The 18,078-nt window shown below is 38.5% G+C and overlaps 1 protein-coding gene and 1 pseudogene across 3 annotated transcripts; one reads left to right on the top strand and one right to left on the bottom strand.

Moving 5' to 3' along the window:
• The first annotated feature begins 1,325 nt into the window (after nucleotides 1-1,325).
• On the top strand, nucleotides 1,326-3,793 carry LOC147282387 (peroxisomal acyl-coenzyme A oxidase 1 pseudogene; annotated as a pseudogene).
• A 118-nt stretch (nucleotides 3,794-3,911) lies between these two features.
• Nucleotides 3,912-12,407, bottom strand: LOC147282386 (exostosin family protein). Of its 3 annotated transcripts, XM_086249109.1 has the most exons (16): nucleotides 12,297-12,367; nucleotides 12,144-12,185; nucleotides 11,306-11,720; nucleotides 10,880-10,973; nucleotides 9,550-9,736; nucleotides 9,207-9,465; nucleotides 7,137-7,352; nucleotides 6,972-7,058; nucleotides 6,752-6,886; nucleotides 6,296-6,409; nucleotides 5,911-6,158; nucleotides 5,691-5,771; nucleotides 5,214-5,445; nucleotides 4,820-4,918; nucleotides 4,551-4,736; nucleotides 3,912-4,314 (listed from the first exon to the last, which is right to left on the bottom strand). In XM_086249109.1, exons 3-16 carry the CDS (start codon nucleotides 11,642-11,644, stop codon nucleotides 4,216-4,218), a joined length of 2,376 nt encoding a protein of 791 aa, XP_086105235.1. In that variant the 5' UTR covers nucleotides 11,645-11,720; nucleotides 12,144-12,185; nucleotides 12,297-12,367; the 3' UTR covers nucleotides 3,912-4,215. The 3 variants fall into 3 exon arrangements, with proteins under 3 accessions (XP_086105235.1, XP_086105236.1, XP_086105237.1); XM_086249110.1 differs by lacking the exon at nucleotides 12,144-12,185 and having other exon boundaries at nucleotides 12,297-12,407; XM_086249111.1 differs by lacking the exons at nucleotides 12,144-12,185; nucleotides 12,297-12,367 and having other exon boundaries at nucleotides 11,306-11,728.
• Between the last annotated feature and the right edge of the window lie 5,671 nt (nucleotides 12,408-18,078).

The raw sequence follows: 18,078 nt of genomic DNA, 5'->3' as shown, positions 1-18,078 counted from the left end.
GGCTCCTCCATCTCTCTCTCTCTCTCCTTCCCTCTCTCATCTCTCCCTTCTCTCTTCCCTCCCTTTCTCTGTCGCTGCGGTTGGTTCGGTAGACAACCACCGAACGAAACTAATGGTTTCGGCAAATGACTGCCGAACGAAACTGACAGCTTCGACGGATGGCTACCGAACGAACCAGCCGGTTTCGGCGGATGACTACCGAACGGCCTGCACGCGAGGAAGGTCCAGTGGTGGTACTGCTGCGAGCAGGGTGGTGCAGAAGGTGCTGCGCGGGTGTGTTAACAGAGAAAGAGAGAGAGGGAAGGAGAGAGAGTGGGGCCAGGGCTGGGTGGAGGGGAGGGAAGAGGTCGGGCTGGGTGGAGGGGAAGGAGGTGGGCTGGAGGGAGGGTGCGACGGGGCTGAGGCTTGGTGGAGGGGAGGGAAGAGGTCGGGCTGGGTCGGGGCTGGAGGGAGGGTGCGACGGGGCTGGGGCTTGGTGGAGGGGAGGGAGGAGGTCGGGTGTGTTTTTTTTTTTTTTTTGAGGGGTGTGTGTTTTTTTTTTTGTCTGAGAGTAAGGGGTGTGTGCCGGAGAGAGGAGAGGTGGTGCCGGAGAGAGGAGAGGTGGGGATGGGGTGTGTGGGTGAGGGAGTGTGTACGGGGGGGGGGGGGGAGATGGGGGATGGGGTGTGTGATTTTTGGGTGTGTGTTTTTTTTTTTTTCTGTTTAGGAAGGGTGTGCAAAAAGAAAAATAGATGGGGTATAAGGGTCTTTTCCCTTGAGGTTTTTTTTTTTTTTTTTAGGAAAGGGTGTGCAAAGAGAAAAAAAGGGTGTGCAAATAGCAGCACTCATTAAATATTGATGGTAGTTGTTGGGTTTACATCATTTTATGCGAAAGATGCCTCTCCTCCACCCAAACAGTCAACTAACTAAACCAAAAGTGGCTAATCGATGGCCTCAAAATTACAAGAATGAGAACACGCGGAAAGAAAAAAACATGAAACTGGCGAGCGAGAGATAGCACACAAACTTCCTCCACCAGTTCTCCCTCTCATACCATACATAATTCTTCCACATTCGATCATCTCGTGGACCACTTCCAAAGCATCACACTCAACCTGGCCTCCCTCCGCTGTCAAACCATCAATTAATACCAACGCATATAGTTCCACGAGTGAAACAACCAGCATAAGGTTGAGTTTGAATCTCCAGTTTTGATTTTTAAACAAAAGAGAATCTCCAATATTTACCCCTACACTCCTCAGTCCTCAGTCCCCTCTCATTATTGTTTGAATAAAAACAAATGTTATGTGGAAAATTTAGTTGCACCCAATAATATTCTACATGTAATGCTATTGGAAAGCGAACATCATGGGCCAGTTTCAAGTATTAAGGTTGGTGGCCACAATTGCCAGAGCACAAGGTTTCCCACAACGTAGTACAAGATTGTCGGTTCTTCGAACATTTGCAACTTCAGGTTTGGTGTTGTTTGTGTGAAAAAAAAAAATAAAAAAAATGGAAGGCATGGATCATTTGGCACAGGAGAGGAGCAAGGCAGAGTTTGATGTGGAGGAGATGAAGATTGTGTGGGCTGGTTCTCTCCACGCCTTGCAAGTCTCCGGCCGGATTGCTCGCCTGGTGGCCAGTGATCCGGCCTTTAAAAAGGACAACAGAGCTGCCATGATAAGCAGGAAGGAGTTGTTCAAAAACTCTCTGAGAAAAGCAGCTCATGTCTGGAAACTGATCACTGAGCTTGGACTTTCTGAAGAAGAGGCATCCTTGTTAAGGTTTTATGTGGATGAACTTGCATATCCGTATGTTCACTGGGGTATGTTTGTGCCTGCCATTAAGGGGTCAGCTACTGAGGAGCAGCAAAACAAGTGGTTGCCTTTGGCTACTAAGATGCACATAATTGGTACCTATGCACAGACTGAACTTGGGCATGGCTCCAATGTTCGAGGCCTTGAGACCACCGCGACTTTTGATCCCAAGACCGACGAGTTCATCATCCATAGTCCTACACTGACCTCAACCAAGTGGTGGCCTGGTGGATTGGGAAAGGTTGCCACACATGCTGTTGTTTATGCCCGTCTTGTTACTAATGATGATGGTCAACAAGACCATGGAGTGCATGGTTTCATTGTCCAACTTCGGAGCTTGGAGGATCACTTGCCTCTTCCAGGCATAACAGTTGGTGATATTGGAATGAAATTTGGAAGTGGAGCATTCAACTCCATGGACAATGGTTTCTTAAGATTTGATCATGTGCGCATTCCAAGGAATCAAATGCTCATGAGGGTCTCAAAGGTTACAAGAGAAGGAAGATATGTACATGAATCCAATGTTCCCAGGCAGCTAGTTTATGGAGCTATGATTTTTGTTCGCCAAATAATTGTGTTTGATGCTTCCATTGCTTTATCAAGGGCTGTATGTATTGCTACCCGGTACAGTGCTGTTCGTCGACAATTTGGTACTAATTCACAGAATGAGACACAGGTGATTGATTACAAGACACAGCAAAGTAGGCTCTTTCCTTTGCTGGCTTCAGCCTATGCTTTCAGATTTGTGGGTGAGTGGTTGAAATGCCTATTTACTGAATTGACCCAAAAGCTGGAAGCAAGTGATTTCTCTACATTGCCTGAGGCTCATGCCTGCACTGCTGGTTTGAAGTCTTTGACTACTTCTGTAGCTGCTGATGGCATCGAAGAGTGCCGGAAATTATGTGGTGGCCATGGTTACCTTTCTAGCAGTGGGCTTCCTGAGTTATATGCTACTTTTGCCCCTGCTTGTACTTATGAAGGAGACAATGTTGTACTGCTTCTGCAGGTTGCAAGGTTCCTCATGAAGACTGTTTCTCAGTTGCAGTCTGGTAAATTAAAGCCTCATGTAATTGGACCAACAACTTACAGTTATATGGGTCGTTTCGAGCATTTGATCCAATGTGTCTGTAATGTTCAAAAAGCTGAGGATTGGTTGAGGCCCAATGTAATACATGAAGCATTTGAAGCAAGGGCTATTAGGATGTGTTGGGCTTGTGCTCAAAACCTTAGCAAGTTTGCAAATCCATTAGAGGAGGGATTTTCAGAACTCTCCCCTGATTTGGTTGAGGCTGCAGTTGCTCATTGCGAGTTAATTGTTGTTTCCAAGTTCATTGACAAAACATTGCAGCAAGATCACATAGCTGGGAATGGGAACAAGGGAACTGTGAAACAACAGTTGGAGATGCTGTGCAACATCTATGCTTTGAATCTGATACACAAACATGAGGGTGATTTTCTCTCTACTGAAAGCATCACCCCCAAGCAAGCTTCACTTGCCAATGATCAGCTTAGATCTCTGTATTCCAAGCTCCGCCCCAATGCCATTGCTCTTGTTGATGCTTTCAATTACTCCGACCACTTCCTCAACTCCATTCTTGGTGGCTATGATGGTAATGTGTATCCAAAACTCTATGAGGAGGCATGGGAGGATCCTCTCAATGACTCTGTTGTGCCTGATGGCTATCATCAATACATTCAGCCTCTGCTGAAGCAGCAGCTCCCAAATGCAAGGCTTTGAATGATGATATGCATAAATAATAACTGCAGTCAATAATATTTACTACAATAATAAATGCCAGTCACCTCAACTTTTCCAAAATTATAGACACCAACTAATATGGTAGATTACGTGACTGAGCTTTATTTGCTAGAAACGAATTTAGTTTAATGGTGGACTTGTAATGTGAACTCATTCATAAAATATTGTCACATCAATATAATTTTGTTGGTTGTCCATAAAGTTTACAGTTATATAACCTGGTTCTCATTCTTAAGCTTATTACTATTGAGCTTGTTATTATAATTATAAAGAATGTCATATTCGCGTGGGTTCAATCATTTTACCCTTCAACAACATATCAAAATTTTCTCTTTAGTCAAAAATATCGATTATACGAACAAAAACCACTTGCTTTATTTTATAAATGAATAAATAAAAATTAAAAAGAACAATTACTGTCATTCGATTTAGACAAAGACCTACACTCAAATCTCATAGCTTTGGGTTACAAAATTGGCTTAGAAGTGGAGTATACGTCAGAACACCTGGCTTTCATAAATTCATATTGTATGTAACTGGATGCTTCTATGAAGTGAGGTTCTCCTTTGAGTATCAACTGTTCATTAGCTTGCTTCCTGTTACCTGGTGAGCCCTTCAGATGCAGCAGCAATCTCTTCAAATAAGTAAGCACATTTCTGATCAGTTGCTTTTAAGCAAACATTCTCGAGGTAACCCGAACTCCTTTTTAACATGAACATGTTGCCTCCAAGGATCATTATGTAACTTGTAATGCAAAACCTGAGTAGGGTGAGAGCAAGAAAGGGGTGAACAGGTTCACATACAGACATGAGACAAGTAACCTTATAGGGATGGATTACTTTCCATCAATCCAGCTCTGCTTCAATGTTTAAAGACATGAAGCAGATATCCAATTTAATGAAATTCAAATGGTCAAAATCAACTAACAATGAATTACAAAAGGAAAATGATTTGAGTATTAAACATCTTTCTACTTGGAATAGGAAGATATTCACCTGTACAAATGTTGCAAAGACATCATCTTCAATTAATTGAGAGAATTGAGCTGCCCAATCTTCCATATGGCCAAAATCAGTTTTTTGCCTCTCAGCTTCAAGCATAATAGAATCACGATACAGAAACCTCTGCCAGATTTTCTGCACATTTGCTAGCCTGAACTTTATTTCTGTCTCATTAAATGCCTACAGGAATTAGAAGTCCAATGATCAGTAAGCTTAATGCTGCCAAATTCCAGTCACAATTGGTACCAATTAAAGAAAGTTACCCGAAGAATATTTATCAAATTTGGGATTTCATCTTCACGTATCCGAACAGCAAAACTATCATAGTTGATCACATTTTCATATGGCAGGAAAATCCCATCCTAAACATGACAGAACAAATTAGAGCAAACATAAATATAGGCAATTATTATTAGATTATCATGGTTCTGAAGCATCCAGTTTGAATGAAATAGAAAGCTTCTAAAGATGACCAGGAAAGCTCATCAGCCTTTATAATTCTGAGAACTTAAAGATAAAATGGGCTTATGCAGTCTCATAATATGACACAATGCCAACAACCACTAACTGAAAAGCACGTTGCAATAAATGATAATCTAACTAAATGTTCCAAGGCTTTAATAAGAGAGAAAAGGAACAAGATACAGATCACACTACCTGAATGACAACAGGAATGCACCCTTGCAAAACACTGTCTTCCATACGACCACTCCAACCATCTCCAGGAAATACCCCGCAGAAAATAGAACTGGATATATCCTCGTGATAGTTTTCAGACCGTAGCGGGGTAACAATCACATCTTCTGCATGTTGTTTTCCAAGTTTCCCTTCCTTGTTAGGGCTTGATCCAAATTCTTCTGCCAGTTTCTGTCTGATACCCATGCTATAGCTACATAAATACCCCAAAAATTTTATCAGATCTTCTGTAGAGTTTGCAATATATAAATCTAAATCAGTAGCTGCTCAGGCAACTGAATGGACACAGCCCAAAGCTTATAAATCTTCTCCAATTGTAATAGAGAAAAAGGGGAAGGATGGAAACAACTAATGATAAGGTACACTCTTGACGGGTTGTCCACAAAAAATTTGAATGGACCCAACCTAGAACAAGGTTTCCAAATATGGTTAACTTACGAAGCTTCAGGTCTTCCCTTTGCATAAGCTGGTCCCAGATTTCCATTGAAGTAGAACAGTGTTTTCCGCGTATCATGAGGCCTGAAAATAATGTATTGAATAGTTCCCATTTGTTCCATGGATTAGTGAGCATGGTTGACTAAAGTAACAAAAGCTCAAAAAAGGAAAAAAGAAACAAGGAAATGAGAGAATGAGAGAATGCTTTCAATCAGATGTGTACCTGGCCCAAAGTTTTAAGCTTAAAGATTTGACATCAGGACTTTTCCAAGCAGGAAGTACAAGATCTTTGTCAGGGTCAAAGCAGGGGTGATTACCCCTTCGATTAGAAGGAATGTCATTCCAGTTGTCAGCCCAATAGGCTGTTGTTGAATTCTTATGCTTCGAGTTTGTGTTACCCCAGTGAACCAACATCATGCTGTTCCATATCTCCTTGGGAGCATAGCAAGCACCTTCATCCCATGAAAAAAACTGCCTTCAGATATAGAGGTGGCATCATTAGCACATACACATTATAAAAAGTTCTGAACTATGAAAAGACAAGAAACACTCATTCTCTTCAATTTTGTCCACACCCCACTTAAGTAATTATTTCATTTACATCATACCCAAATATGGTCTCTTCCAGATGAGTGATTCCAGAATAGATACTGTTCAACAATGTGATCATAAGCCTTCTTGTAAAATTCCAGAGTGAGAGAGCTCCTCAAGCCCTTATGTTCCTAAAAGTTTCATATAACAAGCAGGTAAGTAAACGAAAGCCAAATCATAAAAGAAAATAGACTTGGCAAACGCATATGTGAAATTGCAATTTCACAAAGTTATTCAAATGAGGGACAAATTTTGAGCAACCGGGACAATGTATAGTCATCGTTGGATTGAATTTGTAAATGCTAAAATTAATAACACTTTGACTCATTGTATTTAAATCCAACCATCGAATGCAATAAGTGCTCATTGGTGCTCAAATTTTGTCCCTTAGGAGAACGGTACTGTGCAATTTCAATCATATTTTAACAGTAACATAAAGCTTTTTTCTTTATTAAAATTTACATAAAGCGTACCTGCATACTCAAGTGAGGAGCATCATCAGCGCGAGTTATAATGCATGAATCAAGAACAGGAACGAAGAAGAAATCTGCTTCATCACCATTTAATGTACGATATGGACTAGCTAAGATACTTTCATAGAGTGCCATCTGAAAACAAGCAACAGGACAGACAAATAACTCTAAGCATCGAACAATTGTATAAGTTGACTACCAGTTTCAGTTCAAGTAATACCTGGGCACCATACAGCTGTTCTGTCCACAATGTTGAATTTTTTTCTTCATAGATTCTGTTTACACACTCTAACCTAAAGTGACGCCCCTACAGAAATAAATTGAGAAATATAAGAAACTTGCTCTTGGCATGAATCACGTAATCATAAATTAAGCTAATCCTGACCTCAAGAAGTAGGCTGTTGAAATCTGGGGGCAAATCATAAACATATATAAGGGGCCTTTTCTTTTTCACCACAGCATTGAGGTTGACAAATTTCCCTGTGGGATGTGAATTATCAGGAACATCAACCTGAGCAGGCCGAAGCCATTGAGGCCACTCTCTAACAGACGATGTAACAGATGGAATGCTGCAATCTATTCCGTACCAGCCATTGTTACACTGTAAAGTACACTCAGTTAAGGTAGGAGTTATTGACAAAGGAGCAAACAGAGCTAAAACCTAGTTGTATTATTTATCAAAAAGTACATATCTATTGATATTGCAATTAAAGGACCTTGCAAGGAAACAACACAAAATCCTTGGTACATTATTCTGTCACCAAAATACTTTCAACTGGTTTCCTTTGGGAGTGTCTGAGACTCTGAGTTACATCACACAACACAACTTAGACCAAGAGTAATCACCAAATATTGTTAACCATGGATTTTCATGCAAAAGATTAATTTTGAGTATTTCTGTTCTCTTCTGGAGCATTTTGACATGTTGAATTATCTGTCAAGTCTCTGTTAATTGATTGGGAAAAAAAAAACAAAAAAAACTGCATGTTAAAGCCCAATAGCCTCATTCTTGCACTCAACATTCAAATGCTAACTTTGTGCCTCTGTCCCATTCCCACATCTCCATCCACTCAATTCTCACATTCTATGCCATGTCTACTGAAACATTACATCAACTGCTATCTTCATCTTCTAGAAAGAATAGAGTAATGGATTATGAGATGGAACCACTGCTGGAATTTACAATACACCCAGAGGGAAAAAGTGGTTGGGTCTTACTGGATACTTCATAAGAAGGACCAACTGCTCGTTAAAACAAATGCTCATACTGCTGGAGTTGACAATCTAAAGAACTTATCATAGAGGATAGTATAATACGGACACAGACATCAAGGACTTTAGTAAGAATATGACCATTTTTCAGCCTGACAATTATATTGTTATATGTATAAAATTGAAGAGTAGTTATCATTTGCAAAAACATTATATTCTCATACATGATGAGTTAAAGGAGGATATGTTTATTATTAAAAATACTAGGTATGACCGTATGACCATCTAGAAGAAACAAATAAAGTATGTACAAAGAATGATTTCACAGTTTTGGTGCTGCTGTTTGTGAGCAGTACTTGGATACCATTAACCATAAGACATCCCCCAAATGCAGTTTACACCTGAAACACTTACTTGTATTTACTCATGCATCTTACTAATTTTACTTTTTCACCAAAATCAAAGGAAATAATATCCACTGATTTGCAAAAGAGTAGTTGACAAAAATCACTATACATACTAGAATAAATGATCATACCACTGTCAACAATGTTGAGAGCAAAGTCCCATTTGAAGGAAGGTCAAACATACTGAAATGCAGTGTCATCTTATTAAAGGTATTGAAAAAGTATAAAGTTAGGACTGCAATTATCCAACTAGAAAACTAGCAGAAGACCATTTAGTATTATGACATTACGAAGCTCATATGAATGATACTTTTGAAGTTATGGTCTAGCTTAAAAGATTTAAAGACAAGAATGAGTCAATATGTTAAAGGGAATAGCTTTGTGCTTGGGCCTCAGGCCCCCATTTCATCAAAAATAAAAAGAAAAAGAAATAGCTTTGTGCACAATTTTTAATCTATGGAAAACAGATGGGTTGTGTGAAATTATTAGCCAAAACTTCTCCTTCTTAGATTTCCAATTAAATTTCGATATACCAAAAGCAATAGTGTTACCTTATACTTTTTCTAGTACATGTTAACAAGTGTCTCAAGAATTGAATTAACTTTTAATATATTCGATATCACTCCCTAAAAAGCTTGCTGAATTCTGTTTGTTAGCATTCTTATGATATCTTTGTTCCTAACAAAATATCAGAGTTTGGTTTCATATGCTGATGGCATCTTAGTCCTAAGTTTGTTGTTCTGACATCTACGTGTAAGTGATAACAAGATGGTTGACAAGATTGTTCCTCTTTCAAACAAACAAGGAAAGATTCATGCAAAAACAACCACAGTTACCTGACAAAATCCACCACGGCAATGCCCATGTCCAGAGCATTGATTAATACAAGAACATAGCACAGGCACTTCACAGAACCTCCCCCAGAAACAATCATATTTGCAATCACATTCCTCTTTGGATTGCACCTTGAGAGCATATGCTTCCGCAGGATCTACATTGCACCATCCAGGTTTGCTAACATTTGTTGTGAAAATATTATCCAGGTCAGCTTTTGCCCAATCAACCAGTTTAGGTGCACCAGGTTCAGAGGGTAACCTGAAACAGATGGTAGGATTTGTGCACGTAATGTTTTATAACTTGTTGTACTGAGGTAGCCTAGTTAGAATCTGATAAACTTACTTCAGTTGAAAGCCACATGCCTCTGCCACAGGTCGATTTGGGTATTTTGTGCCTTCGCCACAGAAGCACATTGCTTTTGTTGTGTCACAATGAGCAGAGCAAATTGACACAACCCATCTCCCATATGGTTGATCTGGTGATCCTGGGTAATTGCATTCCAGCTGCAGTCTCTCAGAGCATCCTTCCCCTGTGAAATTAAAACATATTATATCTAAAGAATATGATTCATCAGACAAGAGCATACTGTTACTGGTTTTTCCGCAATAACAGAACATAAGGGCTACAAGAATGCAAGAAATCTGTGAAAGTGATGAAATGACAAAGTTTTCTTTGTAGTATTGCAGTAGGGTTTAGGGAACCAACAATTGGAGCCAAACAACAGAAATGGTGACCACAAAACCATTGATCAGCATTTAAATCTATATTCCTTATATCCAGGAGTGGGGGAAAAAGTAAAGAAATTTTCTAATACCAGCCAAGCAAAGATATCAGGATTTCCTACTACTAAAATATGCAAACCTAAGTGTTAATTTGTCACTGAAGGCCTACAGCTCTATTGATCATATTTTTATCTGAAAAGATAAAAGCATTGAGCTAACTGTAGTAGCTTACTAAACTAATACCATATTTTCAAAAAAAAAAAAAAAAAAAACCTAACAGAGTAAAATTACCATTGCAATGAAGGAAATTGGAGCATACAACCCAAAACCAATTAGCAATGGGTGGAGAGGCCCAAGACCCTTATAAGTACTTCTTCATAGGATCTCTTTCAAAGATCGACCCATGCATGCCATACATGTCTCAATTCAAATGTTTTCAATTTTCCTACCTAATTGAATGAATGTTTTCATATCAGAACCATGAGTTTCAAAAATTTAACTTTTGCCACTTCCATAAGCAATAATTAACTCAAATTTTGACATTAAGATCTAGTATTTCTTCAATCCATATCCTTACTTGGAAATCTCTCACCTTACACATTTAAGCCGAGAATTCCATATCAAATATATCTTATTGTGGTTGTGTGGTTCTTATATTTGACTAATGAGAAGCTAGAAACATTGGCAACTGGCAAGTAGCCAAAAAAATTGGCAACTGGCAAGTAGCCAAAAAAATTAGTCAGCTATTCATAAAAGTGCATAACAGAATTCAAAAGCAGTATATCTGCTGATATATTCTTATTGGAATGAACTTCATATCATTCAGTTATATTCTTATAAACTAGGTTAGTTTTGATACTAGGGAATGTAAAGCTAACTGTCAATGGAATCATAATTCTTATTCAAAAGATACTGATTTGGAAAATGAAATAATAAGAAATTATACTGACCACTATATCCATGAAAGCACCGACATTGACCCAATTCATGATTACAAACGCCTTGACTGCTACAGTCACTTTTGCAGCCACTGCCACCTATTATCTGCCAGTAGAACAATTAGTTATGAAAAGATAAATACTCTTCCAATAACAGTTTATGCTAACCTGAACACTATAATTTGTGTGGCTTATATTTAAAGAAAGAAAAAGCATTTGCATGTTGATCAATTTTCATGTCTCGTTTCATAGAATGACTTGTGCATTTCACACCCACCCCCTTCTTCCCCACCTCCAGTTTACAAACATTTATATCATGCTGGTTTTAGTCTCTTATGTTTCTGGTTTCCTTTACTTCTTGTGTGCATGAGTTAACTTCCTTGGTGTTTCTCACTGAAATCTTTACTCGTTTAGAAGAAATTATATGTGTATTATTACCTCAACAATGTTGACTTCATTTGAAATTGAATGACAACCAGCAAGCCACCGGCCAATCTCAGCCTTCCATGGTGCACCACGAAAAACAACTGCCTTGTGCAAGTCAGATGGAAACTGATGATCCAAGTCAAAAGATGGTTCAAAATTTCCCATAACATGATCATTAATTACTTCAGCTGATCCATTAATTGAGACACAAGAGTTCCGAGCTTGACTAAAGTAATCAAAAGGCGGAACCAAGGGAAACAAGAACATATGAACTATTGAAGCCAATGTCACAACAGAAGCAATTGTCGCTATCAGAGACCATGAACATTTCCAATTCTGAATAGAAAACATTATCTTAGAAGACTCTTCTGAGACAAACCCACGACTACATCTCCATTTTCTTGAACCCCAAGCCCTCTATAAGCACCTACAAAACTATAACAAATCAGCCCTATGAAAAACAAAAATACATAATGGAACCTATATATATGAAAAATACCAAGCACCATTCTTCAAATTCTATTATCACTACATGGCCAAAATATTCTTGACCATTCAACATTTTAAATCAATGGTGTAAACGGAATACCACATTAAACAAATAACAGAAAAGAAAGCACCAGTAAACCATTGCAAAATCCACACAGCCATTGACTACTAAGAAATTCCAAAGCCCACCACAAGTTCGTAAATAAATAATTCAGAGAAAATCTTCTAGTTTCTAATGGGTTGTTGTAAATCTCAATATCATTCCCGAAAATGCAAACACCAAAAACTTTTTTGTTCTCCAAAAAACTACAAAAGTGAGTGAATATGATTGAGTTCTAGCAATCAAAGTGCATTGTCTGACCTCTTATCAGATCTGTAATGATAAATTTGGCAACAAAAGGACCTAAAACCATGAAACATGAGACAGAGGATTAAAGGGGAAAAAAAAAAAAAAAATGAAAACTTTGAAGAATAATTCAATTGAAGGTTGAGATTGGAAAAAGAGAGAATATACCCAATTGCAGAAGAAGTTGGGGTTTCCAGCCAAACCCAGAATACAGAAATTGGATCAATATTTGTTGAGATTTGGACACATATATATACATTATATAATGCAGTGAAAAATATATATTGAGAGAGTCAGAGAGAGGACGGTCAATACAAAAGCCGCCAAGCCTCTCTGTTCTGGCTGAAAGTTTAAACCCACGGAACGCTCAGCACAGTCAATTCGGTTAAATTGACTGTGATTACCCTTTTCATTTTCTTTTGTAAGGGAACCGTTGAGTTGAAAATGGGTAATTCCGTCAATTTACTCCTTCGTAGTTGTCCATTTCGTTTTGTAATAATTTGGGATCAATTGCGACGGAAATGATGGTTCAATTCCTTTTATTACAAGCGTTAAACTTGCATACCAAAAATAACAAAATTTCTTTTCTTTTTTTATCAAAGCAAAAAATAAGAAAAAGGTAAGTAATTAAGTACACCAGAACGTACAGAATAAAATAAATTTGGTATTTATGGAAATTTGGGATTTGAGTGATTGCAATCTCTAAATTTTTTTCTTTTGTATCATCAACAAGGAAATGTTGAAACTTAATGGGGTTAAAAATGTGGAATTTAATGTCACAATTCAATTCTGATTTTTAATTCCTCTCTAATACATATCATTTCCAAAATAAAATGAGATTTTAAGGAAAAAATCACACCCACCACTGATGCTACCACCACCATTTGCCACCTTCGTGGCCACTGACATTGTCATTGATGTCGCCACACCCCCGTCTCACTATTTCACTTCCTCTGCCTTTGCCTAGATTGCATTACCACCACCCTTGCCAGTACCATCTTATTCCTACCACCCCTCCTTCGACTTCGACTAAAGCCATTGTCTCTAAGGTAAAAAAATTATGAGTAAACTACATTTTAGTACCTTAACTTTACATATTGTTTTAAATTAATATCTCAATTTTAAAAACTTGTAAAAAAGTACCTCAACTTTCATTTTATTTCAAAATAGTATATTTATTAGGTTTTATGTTAATAACAACGTTATTTGTTGAAGTGATAGGGGTATTTTCGTCTTTTCTCTACATGTAATTTTTTTTTAGAAGAAAAGAAATTAATATTTGAAAAAAAAAACTTTTTTTTTTGCCACTATATTTTAAAATACATTGAATATAAAAAAATCTTCAAAAATAAAAAAAAAACTCTACAAGCAGGGAGAGTGGGTCGGGGAGGGGTTGGGTTTGGGGGAAGAGGGGTAGGGGCGGGAAGGGGTGGGTCGGGCTTGGGTGAGGGGGAGGGGTGGGTCGAGGACTCGAGGTTGGGTTGGAGGAAGAGAGGCTGGGGGGTTGGTGCAGGGTGGGGGTGGGTAGGACTTGGGTGAGGGGTGGGGCGAGGTTGGGTGAAGGGGAGGGGGTGGGTCGGGGACTCGATGCTAGGTTGGGGGGAGAGAGGCGGGGGGGGGGGGGGGGTTGGTGCTGGGTAGAGGAAGGAAGAGAGGGTGGGGGTTTTTTTAATTTTGACAAAAAAAAGTTTATTTTAATATTTATTTTAAAAAAAGTTTTAATATTTTTAGTTATTTTAAAAATATTTTTTTTTTACATGTGGGTAAAAGAGGAAAATACCCCTGCCACATCAGTAAATAATGTTTTCACTAACAAAAAACCTAATGGAGGTACTATTTTGATACAAAATGAAAGTTGAGGTATTTTTTTGTAATTTTTCAAAGTTAGGGTATTAATTTGAAACAACATGTAAAGTTAAGGTGTACTAAAATGTAGTTTGCTAAAAAATTATTGTATGTGACCATAACAAAACGTGGTGTTTGGAAACACTCAATTATAACACATATACAATCATTAATATCTAAAACTCTAAAGTCTAAACCCTAATTAATACCCTTAAAAATTGTACAGTGTTATAATTTGAGTTGATTGGTGACACCACATAAGCATTATGGTCACATACAATACTTTTGTGTGCAAGTGGTATGATAGCATAAGGCTCTCATCCCTATCATGGCCCCATATTTTGGACCAAGCTTGGAAATATAGGGCTGGGTTGGAATGACCGAACAACCGCACCGCTACCAGCAACCGACGCAATCGCTCAGAGTAAAATCGTTCCGACAAGTGGACGTCGATGCATCAGTGGCAGTAAGCCTACCGTTTCGACGGTCGGCAGTGGCGGGGACGGTTTGGAAATCCTATTTCGTCGGTATACCGATACCGATCGACACCCTTCCTATCCCATTTCTTCTTCTTTAGTTCTTCTTCCCTTCTCCTTCTTCTTCTTCTTTCTGGGTTGCTGCAACCAGAAACCATCTTCTTCTTCTTTTTTCTAGGTTGCTGCAACCATAAACCATCTTCTTCTCTTGCAACCAAAAATCATCTTCTTCTCCTACAACCAGAAACCATCTTCTTCTTCTTAGGTTGCTGGTGACGGCGGGTGGTGTTGCGACGGCAAGGCTGGGCATGCTCGAAGGCTCCGGCGAGGCTAGTGCGAAGGCGAGCTTCGACGACAAGGCTGGTCCTTCCGTGATTCTCTCCTTCCACTGCCTTTTTGGCTGCTTCAGCCATTTTTCCCATTTTAAGCTTCAAAGCTCTCCTTCTAAGTTAGAGCCATGGTAATTGACCACACCAACCGACAATAACCGCATTTGAAGATGTCGGTAACCAACGATTGTCGATAACGGGGGCGGTGCCCAAATTGGTCATTTGGCCGTTGGTCGATCGGTTCGTCGGTTATGCTCTAGTGGTATAGTAATCGCTACCGACCCACCCTTATGGAAATATACTCACAAAATTTACAAATAGTAAAAAAGAAAAAAAAATTTTTTTTATTTTCTTTGAGACTTTGTTAAAAAGGGCCCATTTTATTTTTTTGCAACGGACTCTTTAAATCTCCTAGATGGCCCTGGCCGCCACTACCACCACCATGACCCCCGCCTCACCCCCATCAACGACATCACCACTTTGATCCATCGCCACTACCACCATTGTCATCACCATCGTTGCTGCCAGCCTGCCACTGTTGCCAATGACAATTGCATCACCTTTATTGTCACCAATGCCACCATCACCACCACTCTCATTGTCACCACCACTTCTATAATCAATATCACAATTAAATTTTATCATGCTTAATAGGTTATCAAACAGAAGATTTTACTATCAGACTTTTTAAACCTCATCTTTTAAATTCCAACATTTTGAGTTCTTTTCGTGTATTACATGTTATAACGTTTCTTGAATCAAAAAAGAAAAATTCTTTGATGCATATCAAATTATCAAGAATAGACTAATTCTGATGTATCTAATCAACAAAATTTTAAACCATGACCTAAATAAATAAATTTTTGTGTCACTCTCATAAATTAAAATAAGGAAGTAATTAATTAAAGAAGAGCATTTTGAGTCATTATCCTAGATTGGGAGAGAGAAGTTAGGTAAAATGGCATTGTCGGAACAATAAGGTAAAATGGCATTGTCTGTTGAGCAATTCTTCTCATTTCTCAAAGTGGAAAATTCTTATGTTGAGGGATAATAGACTTTTCACCGGATGAGATCTGGCGACCATTAATTAATGCAATGTCTTATCTTTCCAACAAAACAAAACATGCAATGTCTTATCTACATTATTGTTTATTGTAAGTCAATGCATGGCTGGCTCCAGACTCGAGAGTTTCTGTTAATTTATTCCTGATGGTTTTTGTGTCGTTTGCTTGTGCCATAGAGTTATGGTCATTATGAATTAAAGAAAACTCAAATTCTGAAGAAAAATAAGATGATGAAATCTATTGAGATTAAATAAAATAGTAATATTTAGAAGTTACTTATATTGTTTTGCGGGGCGGCGTGGGGCGGGGCGGGGCGGACTATTCAGACCACCTAAAAGACTGAGTTGACCACCCTTTCATTTTTTTGCCATTTTTTTCCTATTTTACCCTTGCATTAAAAAAAAACTTATTTTTCCAATTTGGCCGGCCACCCATCCCCACCGCCGGTGTGACCCACCCCTCCTCATCGCCGGTCGACCCTGCCCCTCCCCATTGCCTGCGCGACCCCACCCACCCCCCCTCATCGCCGGTCGACCCTGCCCCTCCCCATTGCCTGCGCGACCCCACCCACCCCCGATCTCCCTTCTCTCTCTCTTTTCCCTCTCTCTTCCCTCTCTCTGCCTCCCTCCCTTATCGGACCACCATGGGTGCGTCGATCGGGAGTGGGTGGGGTTGCGCCGGAGATGGGGAGGGTCGGGGTCCACCGATGATTGGGAGGGGTGGGGTCGCGCTGACGGTGGGGATGGGTGGCCGGCCAAATAGAAAAAATAAGTTTTTTTTTTTAATGCAAGGGCAAAATAGAAAAAAAAAATGGCAAAAAAATGAAAGGGTGGTCAATTCAGTCCTTTTGGGTGTTCTGAATAGTCCCCCTCTATTGTTTATTTTTTTTATGGGAACTTGAGAAGGTTGAAGGTTGTGCCCAAATTGACTTAATCACTTGTTTGTTTTGTTTTGAAATCAAATTTTATAAAGCCGAGAGCGAGACCAAAAATAACCCCAACAAAGAGAGCCAGCAAGGGAAAACCCAAATCCGTAGGCAACTAACAAACTAAAACAAGGGAAATCAGGATTTTAAAAAGCTAGTTTCTCATTATTGTTAGTGAAAATTTTTTGTGAAATTTCGACAACATCTTATTTGTTTTTATAACATTTCTCAAATTTACATGACCAATTAAATCACTTTTATAATTATTATCAAACAAAACTCGACGGCACAATTGAATTTTATTAATAAAAAACAAAATATACATTTAGTTAGAGGGAGATATAATGAGTTTTACCCCTCAAAATGCATATTAATACCAAGAAAAAAAAATAAAAAAACATGTTATGCAAATATAATAGAACACTACTTAAGTTGAGCCATGTGTTTCTTCACAGCATAAAAGTCATAAATTTTAATGTGAATAAAAACCGAAAGAGTCGACAAGATCTTTTTCAATGTGAATAATCATACAATTTGCAAGAATTTTATCACATATCTTGTTCCGAATTAAGTCGATTCTTAATAATTTTCATAGATGAAAATGCTCGCTTTGTTGTTGTAGTAGAAACCGAAAGAGTCAACACTAGATGAAACAATCTCTCAATCAACCAGTATGATTTTATTTCTCTAACAAATTATTGGCATAAATCAGAAAGAAAAGACACATTCTGAAATTGTAAAAGCTTACATGCCTTATACTCATAATGTTCCAATTGGTATTTTCAAGTAAACAATTCATGTGCATTAAAGTCTTGAGAGTAAAATTTCTTAGCCAAAGTGCATATTTTGTCAATATCAAATGATTTGAATCTATCATGAGGATCCAATACTAAGCTAAAGGTAATGACTTCTATTGTTCCCTCATTGAATCGAAAACCTGAAGGAACTCAGCGTGAAAAGTGAATAGGATTGATGGGTATTGAGCTGGGTAAATTTTTTAGGTGATTATTGAGCTGAGTTTGGGCTATTGGGCTAAGATTACTACTAGTATTTTATTTTTTTTTGCCAAAAAGTGGGGTGGGCTACAGCCCACCTTAGCCTTGCCTTGGGTATGCCCCTGAAGGGAATGCTAGCTACTTTTCCCAATCTACTTTCCTCTCCAAGTTGCAATCTTCTCTCTTATTATTCTCATTCTACAGTGTAGTTTAATGATTTAACCCGTTCATTTTTTAGATCACTCTTTAAAAATTATCTCTGTAAAAAATAAACCAAATCAAAATTCGTTTGGTCATGTAACTATTATCAAATAAA

Source organism: Dryas octopetala, chromosome 6, assembly GCF_963921425.1.
Source record: "Dryas octopetala chromosome 6, drDryOcto1.1, whole genome shotgun sequence".
Lineage (NCBI taxonomy): Eukaryota > Viridiplantae > Streptophyta > Magnoliopsida > Rosales > Rosaceae > Dryas > Dryas octopetala.
Note: the sequence above shows the minus strand (reverse complement) of the source record. Positions and strands in the feature narration are given on the sequence as shown.

Coding starts and splice junctions, on each gene's coding strand:
- LOC147282386 (XM_086249110.1), bottom strand. CDS start 11,644: ATGTTTTCTATTCAGAATTGGAAATGTTCATGGTCTCTGATAGCGACA. Junction 10,974..11,305: donor ATGAAGTCAACATTGTTGAG/GTAATAATACAC, acceptor TTCTACTGGCAG/ATAATAGGTGGCAGTGGCTG. Junction 4,315..4,550: donor TCTTTGCAACATTTGTACAG/GTGAATATCTTC, acceptor CACCCTACTCAG/GTTTTGCATTACAAGTTACA.